At 41.0% G+C, this 18,856-nt stretch overlaps 1 protein-coding gene across 1 annotated transcript; it reads right to left on the bottom strand.

Annotated features, from left to right (window-relative positions):
* Positions 1–5,296: 5,296 nt before the first annotated feature.
* On the bottom strand, positions 5,297–17,626 carry SEC61A1 (SEC61 translocon subunit alpha 1). Its single transcript, XM_063411363.1, has 12 exons — positions 17,512–17,626; positions 16,221–16,288; positions 15,488–15,553; positions 15,321–15,399; positions 14,248–14,379; positions 12,775–12,884; positions 12,420–12,573; positions 11,456–11,616; positions 10,595–10,792; positions 10,093–10,284; positions 8,411–8,487; positions 5,297–7,624 (listed from the first exon to the last, which is right to left on the bottom strand). Exons 1-12 carry the CDS (start codon positions 17,516–17,518, stop codon positions 7,438–7,440), a joined length of 1,431 nt encoding a protein of 476 aa, XP_063267433.1. The 5' UTR covers positions 17,519–17,626; the 3' UTR covers positions 5,297–7,437.
* Between the last annotated feature and the right edge of the window lie 1,230 nt (positions 17,627–18,856).

The following is an 18,856-nucleotide window of genomic DNA, read 5'->3' as shown; positions in this document are numbered from 1 at the left end:
TGTGATGCACAGGGTAGAAAGGGCATCTCTGACCTCTACTGCCCGCCTCTCAGGGCATTTATCCTGCTCCTCAAACCCCTTAGCTCTTCCTGCCCCTGATACAGGGATTTTGTTCCTGCCAGAAGATTGACAAGAGAAAGGCAAAGCTGCCTTTATTGCTGCAGTAATGGCTCTGCACGGTAACGGAACAAAACAGCACCTATTCAGATGACAGAGGTACCTGCTGAGGGGGCTCCAGGTGGGGGAACAGAGTGCTCCCCAATGTGTTTACATTTGCAGCAGCACATTATTATGGGACATGTGATGTTTGGACAGTCTAAGGGTCACTTTCACAGAAGGACTGAAGCTCTGACATGAGAGATATCTTTGTGCAAGAACCTCCCAGCATAGATCCACTTGTGGAACACAAAGAAATAAAACGAGGATTTTGCACAGGTCTTTCAAGCTGTGGGCTAGAGTATGGGCTAAATAAAGGTCTTTTTTCCCGATGATTAGAGGGTGCAAATTCGTTATGCTCACACAGAGCTCCCTGAGCTGAAGCAATGTAACAGCCTGCAGGACACTTCATTATGTCTCCAATAACACTTCCTAGGACCCCAATAACATCAATCTCTCACCTCTGCTTAGGTAAAAGATCTAGATTTGAGTCAATTGTATAGCTATTATGTTTAACAACCAAAACCATAGAGAAATGGTTTTGTCTTCTCTTAGAGTAAAGTGTTAAACTTGATGAATTGCAGGCACTCAAAGCTCTGATCATCATTTAATGGATTATGCATAAAGGAAGCACTCTCTGGGGTAGTAGAAATATCTGCAAGGGTAAAATAATATCACAACCATGATGTATCAGCAATTCTGCATGAACAAAGGAAATCATGACCATGATGGCACATGGACCACTCAATTCGCTGACCCCCATTCTCCTACAGGTATCTCACTGCTGACACATTGATTTTGGGGATTAAGGACAAAATTAAGGGTATTATTTCATTAATTAACTGTTGATAGTTGTTTCAAAGACAGCTACTTTATATACATACATGCATGCAGTTTGTATATGGTGACTGCATTTCAGTCACTACAGAGTTAACACTTTTTCTGATGTGTTAAGAAGAGGCAACATCGGTGGAAGAGGCAAGCAAAGAGGTGGCAGACATTGTTTGAGCCAGGACTCTGTAATGATCAGCTGTAGGACTGGGGGCAGGTCCTGTCTTGCAGCATTTTTTTTTTTAATTTAAGTGATAGGAGTTTTTTTCAGAGTGTACAATTTTTGGAACCAAAAATCTCCATAGTATTGTAATTACAGCCAGTACTCACAAAAATGATAGCTCAAATGCAAAAGAAACAACTCCTGCAACACAAGTAAGAGATGAGAATGCACTTCATAAAAATGGAAACACTTTTAGTCTATTTCCTCTGCATCTAGAACCCTTCTCTTTTAACATGCGATATCCCTGTCACCATTCCAGTTTAATGGATGCTGTGAGCTTCCAGCTATCCTGTACAAAAAGGTGGATACCTGTGTTTAAACCTAAATAAAAATTACTTTGATGTACCTCAGTTGCAGAAAGCAGTGTCAGTCTCCCTGGCTTGTGCTACTGTGTTCCATCACTACATTAGATAAGTCTTATCCCAAATGCTGGCTTGTTTCTGCCAGCATGCACTGCCTAAGAAATGGGAAGCACTGAGATAAGAGGCAGCTCTTTTCTACCTACTTGAGGAAATTAATATGTCCCCCCAATAAATCGCTCTTCCTTTCAAGAGTCACTCAAAGCAAGGGGGATAGGTGAAAAAAAATTCTCATCTAATAATTTAAAAATCAACAGTTTAAGCTTTATCTTCAAACATCCAAGATAAAAGTGCCTAGAAAAGGAATTATTTTAATGAACACACTTTCCTATCTTACATGTTTCTACATCTGCAGACACAAAGAAAACTTTGGACAGTGCAAAGGAAACATGAGGTCAGTCTGGGATACCAAGGTGAAACAAATCATTGTTTTCTATAGCACACTGGTATTCTGGGCTTGTCTGCCAGGGAAGATCCAGCAGGCAGCTGCCCCTCTGCATTTTAATCACCACCCACAGCCACAGCCACACAAATCACTCATGATTTGCTGTTAGCACTCTTCAGAATCCTGGAGCTCGAGGGCCTTTTCAGACACACTGATTTTAGGTATAGGCACATCATACCACCACATCTCAGCTTCATGAGGGTACATCCTTTCACTGCCTTGGCTTCTGCACTGCTTCTTCCCACAATTCCCTCATGGCCTCTCACCACACACCTACCAGTTACTTTCTGCAGCTGAGCTCTGTAATCCCAAATCCTTGTGTAAGTGACCACACTTGAGGTCACAGGGAGCCCTTGCTCTTACCTGCATTAGGCATAGCTCTGCAGCCCTAGGGAATCCAGCAGCAACAATTTCATGTTCTTGCATTGTCAAAAGATAAAGCTTTTTAAACAAAAATTAAAATCGCACTTATATAGCAAAGTTAATCAGGCAGAATGTTCTGCTCAGTGTTGCCTGTTCCTGTAGGTCTGGAGCTGCATTTTTCTTTCAGAAATCTTCACACCACAGGTATTAAGAAGAGACACATAAGAGCTGTAAGAACATCAGAGAGGTTCAGAAATGCTGAAGATTGAAGTGGATAACACTCATCTGAGATTTCAGATAGCTAATACTCCCCCCAGAAGTGCTCACACCATTTTTGGAACTATCCATTTTAGCCTTAATATCTAAGAAGGGGAAGCTGGAATTTTATATATGTGCCATGTATCCTGATTTTCTTCAAAGCAATATAAAAATATCTGAAGCATCTTCTTAAAAATATGTATCCTTGTTGTTCTATTTGTTCCCTCTGTTTTAAGGTCACAGGTATTCCAATTTCTGAGAAACTGGCCCAGTCTTGTTGTTCTTCAGCAAGAAATATCTCAGAGCCAGCATCCCATCTCTGACCTTGACAGCCCTTCTCTGCAATGACAAAGTGTACCATGCTCGTTCAGTCTCCAGCCCCTGTGATACAGCTGCCAAAGGAGGTGCCAATTGTCAGGGTATTTCCTTTCTGCTAAACGCTGCCAGCTTGGCTGAACCACACTGGCAATGGCCAGAGGATTGCTAGAACCTGGCCCACAGAAGAGTTTAAATTTTAGCAGATCCATCCAAGAGCACATTATAAACCAGAAGCTTAAAGTCGAGTTGACTAATTAGGTCCTCAGCTTAGAATATTGATTTTGGTTTTAAATGCTTCTTTTTTTGACTTCTTTCCAATCCCATAGACTGTCTCAGTCTAGGCTTAAGAGGCAGGAGATGACAACTGCCCCACGGCACCCTGCATGCTTGAATTATATTAGAAAATATTATAAATGCTCTAAAAGATTATTTTCAGCATTTCATATTAACCTCAATCCTGGCCGCAGCTCCTGGAAGTACAAATAAATACCGGCAAACTCTGCTCCAAACTTTTTACTTTGCAAGACGCCCATCGGCATACTAGCGAAGAAAAAAAAGGACACGCATTTGGAACGGATTTGATCCGCCTTTCCCTGATCCCCATGGCCGTGCTTGACTCGCAGGGTAACATTGCCACCCGGCGGGCAGAGGCTCCCAGGCCGGGCTGGGAGCTGTGGGAGGCTAACGGAGCTGAGCTTCCGGAGCCGCAGCCCCTGCAGCCACCGGCCTTGTCCCGGCACCTGCACATCCCTGGCCGCGGCCCAAGCCCACCTTTAGGGGCAGGAGGCCGCCGAAGGCGGGGGGGAGTAGAAACCTGGCAGAGGAGCGCGGGGGAAAGGGAGTTGAGGGACAGGCAAGGCGCACACCGGCTACAGCAGAGATGGCACCAGTGTCCCTCCCTGCCCAGAGCCCTTCTCCACCGGCGGAAGCAGCATGAAGCTTGCGCGGACCTGGAGGGACGCAGCCGGGCCGTGGGAAGGGCTGGGCTCCGCAGGCAGCACCCGGCAACGCTTCAGGAGCAGGGCTGGGATCCAGGCAGCGGGACTGGCTGAGGACCCGGCAGTGTCAAACCACTCCCGTGAGCAAACAGCTCACAGGAATCTCGGAGCCTCCCCACAGCAGTGGGAAAACTGAGGGCCACCTAAAACTTGGTATTCTTTGCAAGAGCGCACAGTTAGGAAAAGCAGTTACTGGGCCACTCAGCTTCCTCCTTTACCAAAAGCTGGCTGAGAAGCCTGTTCCACACATCAGTCTGGTTACAGTATGGGACAGGGTTATCCCCAGAAAAAAATCAAGGGAGCACAGTCATGAAACATTTAAACTAAAGCAACAACCTTAATAGTTGCAGCCAAAAGGAATTAATTTCTTTTTAAATATAAAACCCCAACAACAAAAAGTTTGAGAAATTAGGAAGAAAAGTCCCTTTGTTTGCCATCTTGGAATTACATGGAAATAGGCCCTAGGAACAAGTAAACTAGAATAAACCAGACAATTTTTAAGGCTTAATGAATAATGACAAAAGAGACAAAAATCAAATACTCAGCACATAAATGCTAAAGAAACTAACACGAAATCTGTCGTGCAGAAGAAAAGGACATGTCAAGAATTTTGGACAAAACACTTCCAGCAGAATAATGTCAGATGTTGCCCTGGTGTTGGTTCTCATCCAGCTCTCTTGCACATAACTCATCACATCTACAGTGACCTCAGTCATTTCTGTGATCATGCATTTTGTGGGACGACATAGTATTCCCACAAAACCATAATCATCAATTCAAGTTTCCTGGTGTAAAAGAAAACAGTAAGGGAGAAATCAGGGTGTTGTTTAGAGTGACTTCAAACACAACCAAAATCATGGCTGAACTTCCTGCATCCAGTAACAGTATTTTCAGTAAATTTGCTTTCAAGTACTGGGATATTTCTGTTCAGCAATAAGGCAAAATGTTCCCGTACTTTAAGTTTAAAAACTCAAAGGGCAAAACAATATTGGCAATATCATCTGCTTTGAGTTTTGTTGTCTCAATTGTAGTACAAGAAGACTAGCACTGTATCTCTCATGGAAACAAGTTTTCGTTAAAGTGGTGCATCATTACTCCACTCAGCCTCTATTTACTTTGCCTTTAAAATTACAACTCAAAAAAGAAAAGCCCATAGGAATGGTCAGGGTTCAGCTATTTTGGCAACCCACTACTGAGAGACCTTGGAGTTAATCTAAATTCTTTATTTCATACTGACTCTCTATTAAGGTGTTCTGAGGGTAGCACTTTCTCAGTTTCCTATGTGGGTAACCTTTTTTTACAAGTGTTAGAATTTTAACAGTATCCAAGCACCAAAAGCCAACTATTAGCTCCAAAGATGTACTTTATTTCATTATAAAGCAGATTTTTTAGGCATTATTTCTTTTTGTGAACATCCACCATATGGCCAGCAGGTCCTGCTTTGAGACACAGCTGTTTGATAACAAAGATTTACCACTAGACCACAAAAATACAGATGCACAGAAAAAGTGCTGCTTAGACACCAAAGATCAAATGGTCTAAACTGCAAGAAGTCCAAACAGATATGACCAAAAATAAAAGTACAGCTCCAGCCCAGCCAGAGCAGCATGCACAGAAAGGGGTCTTTTACATCAAAACAAAGTTTATATTCAGCTTCCTGGAAAAACAGCCAAAAAAAAAAATTCCCCCCAAAGCAGAATTGTATCAGAACCCTTTCCCTCTCCTTTAAATGCTACTTTTTAACTGCCCTCATTTCACATCCCAGTTGCGCTGTGGTGCACTAGTACTTTATGAAAAACACAAAAATGATTGAATGTAGTGTGACACCATAGTGAATGGCTGACAGTGATCATTTCATGGATACTTCATCCCAATTCTTTATTCCTTTTCCAATCGTGATCCTCACCCCGGGCAATTGACTTTCATTGATAGGTGCATCTCATTCCACATTTGCATATTTCCCACGTGTTTGGTATCTGTGCTCAGGGTATTAACAAGGGTTTCTGGATGTCATCTGTGCTCCTTGGGTATGTAACAGAGTCCCACCACTTCAGCAGAAACAGTGACTCACATACTGCCTGCCCAACATGCAAAAACACACAGAAGGCAGTGTTGATGCAGTGTAAAGAAAAGTTCCAGCATTACAACTCCTCATTCTGGTTTCCATGTTGTCCAGCACTGATTGAGGAAAAGTGTATTTACAAAAGACTCATACACAAATATTTGCATTTGGTCCTAGGCACCTGGTTAGTACTGACAACCCAAATTAAAATGGAGAATTAAGTTTTATTCTGGTCCATTACAGCCGTAACTGTAAACTCTCGAATTTGAAGGTGTGATCTTCAAAAACGGAATCCCAATACCCTCTGAAAGAGTATTTTGCTATGTACCACTCAAATCTATGAGATTATAGGATAGAAAAGCCTTCTACATAAGCCTCTTAGTGGAGTTATCTGACAAGGGGCTTGTATCTAGATCTACAGAAACAGATAAGTAACATCCATTCTTTCCACTCTTTTTTGGTAATGAGACTCAAAATTCACTAGATATGAGTAATCAGATAACACTCTGATTGCTATGAGACCAGAATTCATTATCAAGGAAACAAACTTCACTCTAGCAAAGAGCACAAGCAGATTTGCATCTAAGCAGCCATAATTCTCATTCCTTTCAGCCAGCATCAGAAGTACAGCCACCAATGGCAATAAAGACTAATTAGACGGCTTTACAAAGTTGGTTTAACCAAGTTTCAAAGTAGCAACTCTTAGGCACAGGTTCTGGCAGAATCTGGATTTACCTGAGTTTTCTGCTTGTGGGGGAGAGGTGGTGGGAAAGAACATATTCCTTTCTTACACAGAAACATGAAAACAGTCTCAAGCCCAATGCTCAACATCTGACAAAGTCTTGTGTAGTAATTACAAGACAAAACATTTGGAATTAAAGATATTTAGTAAAAAGAAACAACTGCCTTTCAAATCTGACCTGAACACATGGAAACACCATTTCCATGTGCTTACAACCATAATTATGGAACTTGAGCATCAGATAGAGAAGTTCTTCTCACCATTACTGGAAAGGAGCTGCAAGAACAAGTTAAATGGAAAAAATCCCTTCCAAATATTCATTTAACAAACATTAATTAAAACCTGTAAAGGCTTCAGGTTACTAAATGTGAAAGGGGCTCAAAAATTTTTCGGAGTCATTGAACTAAATCCAAGTCAGAAAGCTGACACTCCTGACACATAATTAAAAACAATTTTCTTAAAAAACTTTTTTGCACATCTTCCTCATCAATTTATAAAATGCAAACAGTATGCTAGAAAAGTTTGAACATAAGGGAATGTGCTTTGGAAACATTATTAAACCTTATTAAAATATGTGTTTCTATAGAATGACACTATCAAGTTTATGATACTTCTTTTGCTTTGTCTGGCTACACTTTGAGAATGTCCCTCCTCTCTTTCCTGGGTCCATGAGAAGCTAGGTTTAGAAAAGAAGAGCTCCCATACTGCCAACTTCACTCTGTTCTTTTACAAAAATTTCAAAGTACTGATAAATGATGGTGACAGCGAGCAGAATTCCAGTTCCAGAGCCAATCGCCCCAAGGAAGTCTGCCAGCACAGAGAGGGCACCGATACAGAGCCCACCAAAGGCAGCAGCTGTAGGGATGTACCTGTAAAACAAGAAATAAGAATAGAAAAGGGACCATTAGAGTTTGCTCAGGATAGTAACAAAAAAGTCAATGGCAGAATTCTCTCTTCTCTTGTGGGTCTGAAATCAAAGGTAAGGAACACACAATAATGCCAGTGCACTGGGTAAGGAAATAAAATGCTCAACCTGACTGCAGAACAAAAAAATGTTACACTAAGAGGAGAAGGTATTACAGTCCACCATGAAATTATGCACTAATATTAAACTTATGGCCACTGGCTCTTCAAATCTTCTGTTGATGACTGAAACACAAAGTTAAAATAACATTTCTGTAACACAAAAGGTACATAGGTCCAATACTGAAATCTGAAAACCTAAAGACCTCAACCCCTGCCCACCTCTGCACCTAGGAGATTTAACTTGTTATAGAAGCAAGGTCTGCACAAAAACAGTACTCAAGATTAATAACTCTCAAAAAATTACAGTCAGAAAATACCTCTGGGTCAGCTTGAAGTAGTAAAGTAAATTGAAATGCTCATTACTAGCTACCCTGAGAAGATTATATAAATGAAAAAATAAAACAGGAAAATAAAAGGTCCAGAATTTAAGACAAATTCTTTAAATGCAAAAATAAGCTGTACTGTACATGTCTTCCATTAATGAGATTATGTTCTATGTCTCATGTAAGTAACATCAAAGCTGAAATAGTATCTGTGTTCTAGCACCTAGAAAATGGAAGTCAAAGCAAACTTTGCCATGTGTTTGCCCATAACACTTTGCACGAACAGCCAGTGAATATGTAGCTCACCTGTTGAGTTCATGTACCATTGAAGTTTCTCTGTGCCCTCGCATTACCATTTGCTGTTCTTTCAATTGCTTGGCAACCTGTATTGAATCAAGGAATGGAGCAAATAAGATTAGTGTCATTTACTAAGGCCATGAAATGTGCTGTGCAAGTACTGTGGGAAATCAGAAGCAAGACATTGCAGTAAATGGTGGTGGGGTTGGGCACTTTCTGTATTGTTTTCGGTTTTCGATTGTGCTTTACATTATTCATCTAAGTTTAAAATATCCAGTATTTTAACTTCAGATAAATTACAGTCACAGGAGCTTTTCTACCTGTCAATTATACAAAGCTTTCTGGATAATTCTAGTCCTACTGAGAAAAGGAAAAATTTGGATACTGGTCAGCTCTCATACACATAATCGAATCCATGTTTTGCCGTTTACCCTTCTCCTGATGAGGGTTTCGTAGATGTTGCAAAACCATACATTGAAGTGTCCACCCCGTTTCAGTTTCCTGCATTCAGCTGAGTCAACTATTTATTTGTGGAGCCACACTAGATACCAGATTTAGAATCTCTTCTTGGAACATTATTCTTAAACTGGATTTCTGCAGTTGCACAGGGTTACAGCAGAGCCCTGCAAACACTTTACTAACAACTCTGGGTAACGAACTCCAGCAGGGGAGCATGAAGCTGCTCATCACTGACTCCATGCACTGAGAAAACACTTCCAGATGAGTTAGCTGCCAGTTTTCCACTACACAGTGAACATTTAAGTAATGATATTTCAACTATTATTTCTGACCTTTTTTGCATGAACTTAAAATAAATTTACTTAGTATCAGGAAAAGTATTAAAGTGTTAAAACCAGTGTCTGTTGGTTTACTCTGAAGTAAAAACTGGACTGTACATGGCTGTGAGTGCCCCCCTGCATGCTTGAGAAGCAGCAAGATGCAAGTCCAAAACAAGTATGTGCACACTGTTACAGTAACTGTGCAATTACTTATTGGTTAAAGAATGGATTAAACCATTCCCTATGGCTGCCAAACTTCACCTCCTACCCAAAACTACACAATACAAATACAATGACAGCTATTTTACATTTTGTTTTCCAACTCCAATTTCAGGACGATATAGTTCCTGAATGTTAAATATCCTGTAGCAAATGGAATTTTTGAGAAGCTAGCCTCAGGTACATTAATGCACCACACTATACTCTCCATTGTCAGTGCTCTCAAGTTAAAAGTAACAACCTCTAGTTAATTTTCCCAGAAAGGAAGCTCAGAATTCTCTGTGTCAGGAATGGCTATCTGAGGTTTACCTGCAAGTCTTTAAATGGCAACTGCCTTGCACACAGTTCACCTATCATGTGGCACTGAAAGAGTTTCTACCTCTCCTGTCACCTTTCCTGCTCTCACACTAATCACGTTTCTGTGTTCTAAATTTCCTAATTCCAACGAAAGCAATTTAAGTTTTGATGTTGTTTTGAAAAAGCAGTAAAGAATACAGAAAAAAATGACCCCCATTCTGTCTTAATCTTGCCCAATTAAAAAAAAAAAAGACACAGTCCCTATTTACACAAACAATGAATATTACCAACAAGATTACCAGCAGAACAGCTGTTTCAGAGGAAAGTCAGTCATTCTTACAACAGCCCATCTGTTTTCATCTTGTAAGCTTACATAATTTGTAATTTTAAACTTACATCTTTGGCAGAGGAGCCAGAGACCTCTATCCACGTCTTAGAGAAGAAAGCACAGGAGCCCAACATAAATACAATATAAACAACTGCATGTACAGGGTCTTCCAACACTGAAGAAAAAGACTCTGGAGGTGACAGGTAATAACAGAGCCCACCGACTGGGTAAGCACGAGCAGGGCCTCCAGATGATGTGTCCTGGAAGAAGGAAGCAAGCAGTCAGTCACCAATCTTCCCACTGTTTCTTAGCCATTAAGCCAAGTCTTAGAAAAGTTTGTATCACCTCTGTGCCACTTTGCATAATTACTACTGAAGCAGCACACACATTTACATTCATCACAGCAAGCCTCACATGTTACCATAAATTCAAATAAATTACTAACTTAGGAGTTTTAGTGTGCTTGACTACCTATCAAAGTGTGTCTTAATATTCATAGAACATCTCTTCCACCCCACTTTTCAATGGTGCCCTTGTAAAGATATATGCAAGATGAGAAGGAATACTCACAGACCAGGTGCCCAGCAGGCTGACCAGCAAGTTGCCACTGAAGCGGGCAGAAAGCATCTGGGAGATGACATACAAGTTTGACACCAGGGCAGACTGGAGAATAATGGGAATGTTGGAAGTATAGAACAACTTGATAGGGTAGGTGTTGTACTGGCCCCGGTAGCGAGCAGATTTGATGGGAAGATCTACTCTGAAGCCCTGAAAAGTTTTGAAAAGGAAGTCCCCCATTACATCTGGACATAAACCCATACCAGAGATTGTAAATTGCAAGTGCAAGTCCTTGACAGCGACAGAAGAAATCTGCCATCATTTTGTGCAAGTACACTCTGCCCAGAGGGCTCTCCTCTCCATGAGACCCCTTCTGCAAAGGGTCTGCAAGCCTGCATGGTTGTCTAAACACACACTCACACACAAGAAGGTATGAAAGACTTAAGACATCAGAAGAAATCTGAAGTTTCAAGAAGACTGAATAAAGCATCCAGGAAAAGAAACATTAAAACTTCCTATATTCTTCAGCAACAAACAGTAAGAGACACACAGGTCTAAAAACTTCAAAGTATTTCCCAGTAAAAAGCAACAGCATTTGGGTTAGACAATATCACATGCACACGTGCATCTAGGTATTTTTATTTGGTTTTTTTGTTTCTTTTTTCAGAGACCAAAGTTTCAAGGCTTCTGTGTGACTACAGTAAGTGTGACTACAGTAAGTGTGGCAACTGATTAAGAGGAGGCAGTGTATAATAAACATCCAGATGCTGCAGGTACAAGAATGAGCCTTGTGACTATATAATTTCTTGTAGAAAGAAGCAAATTTCAGACCTACTTCCATATAGTTCTACAACCCTCATTATTTCAACTGACCTGGAAGTAAATGACAATTGCAAAGACAAAGATGGTGGCGATCAGATTCATGAGGTTGGGAAGATTTTGACGGTAAAAGGCCTCACGAAGAGCTCGGACTTTGTCTGTGCGAGTAGCCAGAAGATGGAACAGAGCAATGATAGCTCCTTCAAATTCCATGCCTTGCAAAGGAAAAGAAAAAGGTGAGCTGTTATTATCTCCAAGCTTCAGTGTTTTGTCCCATTACGCATACTTCTGAATTACAGGATTCAGAATGAGAGTTCTCTGAGTCTTTTGCATCTTGAGCGTGTTCTCAGGCTTTTACGCTGTCACCCTTCATATCAGCCATGTTATCTCCAAGATTTTTTTAAAAACCCCTTGTAGTGGCCTAGAAACAAAATCATAACCCAGCATGAGATAACTTTATTGGTCTCTAGAAACACTGACAAGCACGAAGTTCTTTCTTTCCTCCTCCTGATCAAAAAAAAAAAAAGTAAGCTTACAGGGAAGCATCAGGCTTTCTAGTGTCAGTTGTGGTGAGACACAAGTTATTGTTTGGATTACAGCAAATGGCATAACCACAATTCTGTTTTCTACTATAGAGCAGCAAACAGGATCATCTCCAGTAACGTTTGGAGAATAAGGTCTTTAGGGCAAAGTGTAAAAAAGGCAATGAGCAGAAAGAAACAGCTAATATTTGGTCAGTAAGTTGGGCAGCAACCGTAATACAATGGCAGTCCACTACTGCTGACTTTTAATGAAGGCACTGTAAGAGATTCAAGTTCAGTAAATATCTTGTGAGATACAAATTGAGAAAAAATGTCTTTGTGCATGCACTTTGCACAGCAGCATCTGCTGCATTAGCAAGATTCACTACACAACCAAGATGGTAGTAACAGCATTTGGCATTAACAGTGAAAAAAAAAAAAAGATGTTGCCTTTTTATACAAACTATTGGTAAAGAAAACAGACTCTACCATATTACCTCGTCCAGTGTTCACTGTGGTGGGGCTGAATGCTTTCCACACAATGGTCTCACAGATATTGGTAGCAATGAAGAGAGAGATGCCAGAACCAAGACCATATCCTTTCTGGAGCAGCTCATCCAAGAGCAGAACTATCAAACCAGCAACAAAAAGCTACAGTAAAAAAAGAAATACAGCATTAGTTCCATGTCTTTTTCATTTTGTTAGAAAAATAATGTGTATTAAAAGATTAGATTATACATGAAGACGCAGGTACATTTGGGCCTTTTTTCTCTGCATGTGGGACAGCCTGTCCATAAGGCTAATTTTTTGACCCTTTCAGGGGAAGAGTAAGTAGAGAAGACTAGAAATTACCTGGATTGTGATAAGCAAGCAGATACCAGCACCCATCTCAGATGGGTCTCCGTACATTCCAGTCATTACATACACAATAGACTGTCCAATGGTAATGATCATTCCAAACACTACAGAATAAAAAGAAAAAGTATGAACTTGTCCTGGATATTTATGTCAGTGAGCAATCAGAGAAACAGAAATCACTTCTTTGTAGAGAACCTTAGTTTCAGCTGAGATAATTTTCTTTGTAGTAGCTGGTAGAGTGCTGTGGTTTGGATTTTCCATGAGAGTAATGCTGATAACAGGCTGATGAGCTGTTGTTTTAGTTGTTGCTTACCCCAAGTCAAGGACTTCTCAGTGTCCCCTGCTCTGCCAGCCAGAAGGTGCACAAGAAGCTGGGAGGGAGCATGACAAGGACAGCTGACCCTAAGTGGCCAGAGGGATATTCCATACCATGGAATATCAGGCTCAGCACATCAACTAGGGGGATGGGCCAGGAGGGGCTGATCTCTGCTCAGGAACTGGCTGGGCATTGGTCAGGCAGTGGTGAGCACTGTATTGTGCATCACTTGTTTCTTTGAGATTTTATTTCTCTCTCTCCTTTTTGTTACAGTTGTTGTTATTGTTGTTATTATATTGTACTTTGTATCAGTTACTGAATTGTTTTTATCTCAATCCACCAGTTTAGTTTTGTTTTTTTTCTGATTGTCCCCTCCTTCCCAGAGGAGAGAGAGCAAATGTCTGATGTGATACTTAGTTGCCAGATGGGGTTAAACCACAACATTTGGGAATGAATAGGTAAGTCACAGGATGTTTAAATTCAAGAGCAAGTTAATTTTGCTGTCTGAAATCTGGCACTGAAAACAGAGATGCACACAGATAGTTCAGAGACAAATGCACTTAGAAGCAAGTAGGTTTGGTTACCAAAGGCTGCTTTAGATACTGAAAACTCTGAGGGTATTAAGACAATACTGTAGTTATTTATTATTTTTCCAGTACACGTATCAATAAATAACGTACAGCTTCGAATAGCTATGAAATGCACGTTTTTTTCTGGAAGTCATTATCAACTGACCACAGAGACCCCTTCTTGATGAGAAAGACTCATGCCTGGAGCTGCAAAGTATAAACAGCTACAACCAACATCTTAATCACTATGAAATACTCAGATTAACACTGACTATTACAGGTCAAAAGTTGAGTCTCCACAGTCTCTACATTGCTTCACTTATTTGAGGAGACTACAGCAGCAATGCCAATTGCACTGACACTTTTCCTTTTCACAACTTTCTGAAGCTTAACACCCAACAGGACAGAGAGCTGTCAGTAAAAGACCAATGAAATACAGGTATCTGCAGCAGAACATGACACACAGCACAACAGAAATCCACAAGTCCAACTGCACCATTCATCCCATGGTAAATTCATACTTTTCACTGTTAGGATGAGATACTCTAAAACCAACAGTGCCCAACATGAGCTTTTACTCACGTTTCTGGGCTCCATTGAAGAGAGCTCTGTCCTTTGGGGTGTCACCAACTTCAATTATCTTAGCACCTGCCAAGAGTTGCATGATGAGCCCTGAAGTGACAATGGGTGAAATGCCCAGCTCCATCAACGTTCCTGCCAGACATAGTAAGAACAGTGAAGCTCAAAGCTAATTTTTATCAACCTTTACATCACAATGGAGAAGATCTAAAACTCAAAATCTCCATATACGTAAAAGTTATCAATGATAACAAAAGTTCATTAGGAGTCAGTTTGATACGTAGTACTCCCCAGTATCTCAAAAATAGTGTCACTGAAAAAGACTTTTGCTGTCAAGAATAGATTTACTCTGCATAAAACAATGTATGAGATAAACTGATAGCTCAAATGATATAGAATGATAAAGTGAACTCAGGAAACTGTCATAATTCTTAATTCATAGCTGCATTAGAAAGCCTCTCCAAGAAACAGAAAATTATATAAACTATCATGAATTTTAATCTTCATACCTGACTTGGAAAGCCTCTACAAGAAACTGAAATTCATATAAACTACTCTGCATTTCCATCTTCTGTGTGACAGACTCAAAGATGTCACCCAGGAAACCACAGCACTCAAGGAATATGATTTTGAAACACAAATCTTGAAGATTGCAACAGCAGCAATGCACGTAATTAGGACCTGTCTCTTCCCTAACCATTTTCCTCAAAAAAAACACCAAAAAAACAACACGCCCCCCCCCCCCAAAAACCAAAAACAAAACAAAAAACAAACAAACAAAACCCCACACAAAAAAAACCCAAAAAACCCAAAACAAACAAAAAACAAACAAACAAACAAAAACACGCTTAATTTTTGTATATATAATAGATTGTACACAGTCAACCATAAACTCATTTTGTCCAGAAATCTGCGCCTTTCCCAATGCCACACTGATTTATGACTTTAAATAATACAGAAAAATTACTTTTCTCTCTCAACTTCAGTTTTTATATTCATTACAGTGGAACAGAATGCAAGTCCAAACCTATTTTGATTCAAGTTAAAAAAAATCCCTCCTGAAAGTCTGGCCATACCTCTATTTGACGCCAAAATCACTCTCATCCAGTAGAAAGGATCTGCAGAGTCTGATGACATAATGCCAAACAAGGGAATCTGCATTTCCAACCAAGAGATTAAATTAGAGACTTCATAGCGTGCTTTAAACATTTCAGCTCTTCCTCAAAAAGGGAAGCAAACATACCTGACAGCATACTAAGAAGATGAAGAGTGTGATAGCTGTCCATAGTACCTTTTCCTTAAACTGAATCTAACGGGAATAAACACAAAATCAACAACAGATGATAAAGCTGTCAAGATAACAAGACTTAGTCCATCAAACAAACTTTCATAGTAGCACACTTGATTTTTTTGTGGAGGGACAAAGTATACCACCCTAAAGAAAATAACGTACCCTTCATCCCTTTCATCCCATATAAAACCAAAGAAAGCTACAAAGCTTTATTCAAAATTTAATCCAAATAAACAAGCTTATGTCGAAGCAAGGTAATTCTAGTACTTCAACAGAAATGAGTTTCACATTTTCATGAGTAAAAGCTTATGATGAAAAAATTCGCAGTAATAGGGAGCAGCTTATGCCAGCAAATAATCTTAGATTAGACTTTATAAGCAAAGATTTTCAAGTTGCTGCTTTAACTTAGTCTGGTTTGCATTCCAGTCTGTACCGCCTTCAACATCTCACCATGCACTGCTCTGACATAAACAAATCTGCCCAACCGCATTCATTCTTGTACAATCACATTCACATGTGAATGTGATTTAGTGGAGATGCATCACACATGCACTCCACTAAAAACAACTGTACCTAAAACTGCCATCCTCCCATCAGGGAACAAACCCCAAATCCCACAAACACAAACTCTGAACATCTTATATCACACAAACACAAACCTAGGAAGAAAATTTTATTAACCTACCTTCCGTTCTGGCTTTTGAATTTCAGGCAAGATAACACAAAAGGGCTTGATCACTTCAAGAAATTTTACTGTACAGAAATAAGTTAAAAGACAAAGTGAACACACAGATACAATGAACACTGGAAAAAGCTCGAGCTGAATTGAATTTGGACATGTACGTTATATAATAAAAGTCCCGGTTCTGGGGAACTTTTGGTTGGTTAGTTTGGAGCAGGGGGTGTGTTGTTTTATTAAATTCTTATCTAATTACACAGAGATTCATCTAGCACATTTTAAGTACAGTATGGACTGGGAACAGAATTAAAGAAAGCCAAGCATTTTCCCATTTCACCAAGTAGGTTGACAGCACCAAAAAACCTTTGTCATTGCTTTATATGAGTTCATCAACACCCCAGAACTTTTACTTCATGGTAGCTTCTCACCAGTCTTGATATTAGAGAAAAAGGTGCCTTGGGTATTGTAAACATTTTACTTTTGAGACATACAGTTTAAAATTCCTACACACTTTTGGGCCATACAGGTTATCGCCACAGTTCCTAACCACACAATTCAGAAGCATCAATTCAAGTTAGTCTACAGAACATCTCATGCCATGATCCCCTCCAGCCAAAAGGAGACATTGTTAGATCAGGAGTCTGTCTTAAAATAAGCATAAGAAGAAGGGATTTGCAAAGTCACAAGTTCTCCCATAAGCAGAGAGCTCTCAATTTGAAGAAGAGTTAATTCTAAATCTGCTAAGACAAATCTAGGTTGCATTTGAAGTATGAAGAGTACAACAGTACAGAACTGAAATTACTGGTGCCTTTCCACCTTTTCATGGAACGTTGCAACTTCAGTGGCAACTTAGTAAAGCTTTAAGACCAGCCCACAAAAGATATTGTCTTAATTTCAAACGATTATGTCTGAAAAGTTACGGTTGGACCGCGATATTCAATTTAATGCAAATCAAGGGTCTCTCCAACATCTACAGTGACACAGTTATCGACTAAGACGCTTTTCAAGTAGCTTTTTCTCGAGGTACGGGATCCTGCAGATTCACACTGATCGGATCACTCCGGGATGCAGACACAGTCCCTCTGACAATGTCCCTGGAAGAGTCATGCCCGAGGTGACATCCTGCCCCCGCCCCCCCCCGCACCCCGATACCGCGCCCTCAACCTGGCACGGGGCACACAGATCGGTTCCTTCCCCGGGATGAGGTGCCACCCCCAGGAACAGCGCTTTCCCGGCCAGAGGGGAGAAGCAAGAGCCCAGTGGGAGCCGCTAAAGCAGGGGGAGCCCCGGTACTCACTGCCCATGGCGGCGCCGGCCGAGCAGCAGCGAGCGGCGGCCGCGGAGGGAGGGACACGTCAGGCTCCGAGCGCGGCTGCCTTCTTCCGCTTCCTGCCACGCGCCGCGTCCGCCGCCGCCGCTGCGCATGCACCAGACCGTGGCCACACGGCCCCGTGCCTACAACTCCCATCGTGCCCTGCGGTCAAGGAGGATAACATCCATGGCGCGGATGGCCTCCACGGCGGTGTGCGCCTTGCTGGGAGTTGTAGTCCTCCGACTCCCGCCATCTTGGTGTGGTATGGGACTGGCTCCTGTGTCAGGTTGTGTCGAGAAACGCGTTTTAACTACCAGAAAGCGTAGCGCTGGTTTAAGAGATTTCATCAGATAAATACATAAATAAACACTTCAAATTAGTTTCCTGGTTATGTGTTTTCGTAGTGGGATGCTGTAGCCCTTGCTCTCTAGTAAGAGCTTCCTTGCACCGGCCACACAACACGTGCGTCAGACGGTAGAAAGAGTGGCTTTGTCTGAATCCCTCAGCTGCGTTTCGCCATTTACAAGTGATGTGTGTTGGTAGTTCTCTGGACTCTGTGGTCGATGGGCATACAAGTGGAGAAATATTCTGCTTAGCTTACATGTCTGGAGAAATCTGCTTTTCTCACACAAGTTTTCAGATGAGATTTATCATCCTCCAGAGGTATTTATCTGGATTTGTTTTAGAGGGAACTAAGGTGACAACTTCAGCCCAGATACCTGTATTTTAGGTGTGTGATGTCAGACAGCTCCAGATGGCAGTGTCCCACAGTCCCTGCCTGCCCGAGGCCACATGTAACACACCCAGAACCATTTGGGCTTTAATAAAATATAAAACATTGGTGAAAATGTGAAGCTTTGGGCCGCGTGTTAAGGAAGTCACGGGACATCCACAAGTCACTGTGTCACTGTGTCACCCAGCATCACCAGCAAGGCAAACATGCTCTCAGTGGCTGATTGAGGTGTTTCTTTCCGAGAACCACTCAGTGTTTTCCAGGCCTCTACAGGGGAGTTATCAGTGGTCTGAAAGGGAAGGTAAACAGAAGTCAAGGGAAAGATTAAAGCAAATAGAGGTGCTAATACAAAGCAATAAAGTCAGCAATTAAATTTATACACTCTATAAAACGTGAAATGGCTTCCACAAAATCTCCCTAATAATTAAGTGCTCAGGGGTTCTGAGCACTTAAGTATGCTTTGATTATTTCATCTCTACTTTTCTGAGATTAATTTAAAAGACCAGCACTAATTTCCGAATAAATTTTTTTCTTTTACTTTTTTTTATTGTTGGTCTGTATATTTGCTCTTCTCTAGGATTCTGAAGCCATACATCT

The sequence above is a fragment of the Prinia subflava genome, chromosome 14 (assembly GCF_021018805.1).
Source record: "Prinia subflava isolate CZ2003 ecotype Zambia chromosome 14, Cam_Psub_1.2, whole genome shotgun sequence".
Lineage (NCBI taxonomy): Eukaryota > Metazoa > Chordata > Aves > Passeriformes > Cisticolidae > Prinia > Prinia subflava.
This window is presented reverse-complemented; position numbering and strand designations above follow the sequence as displayed.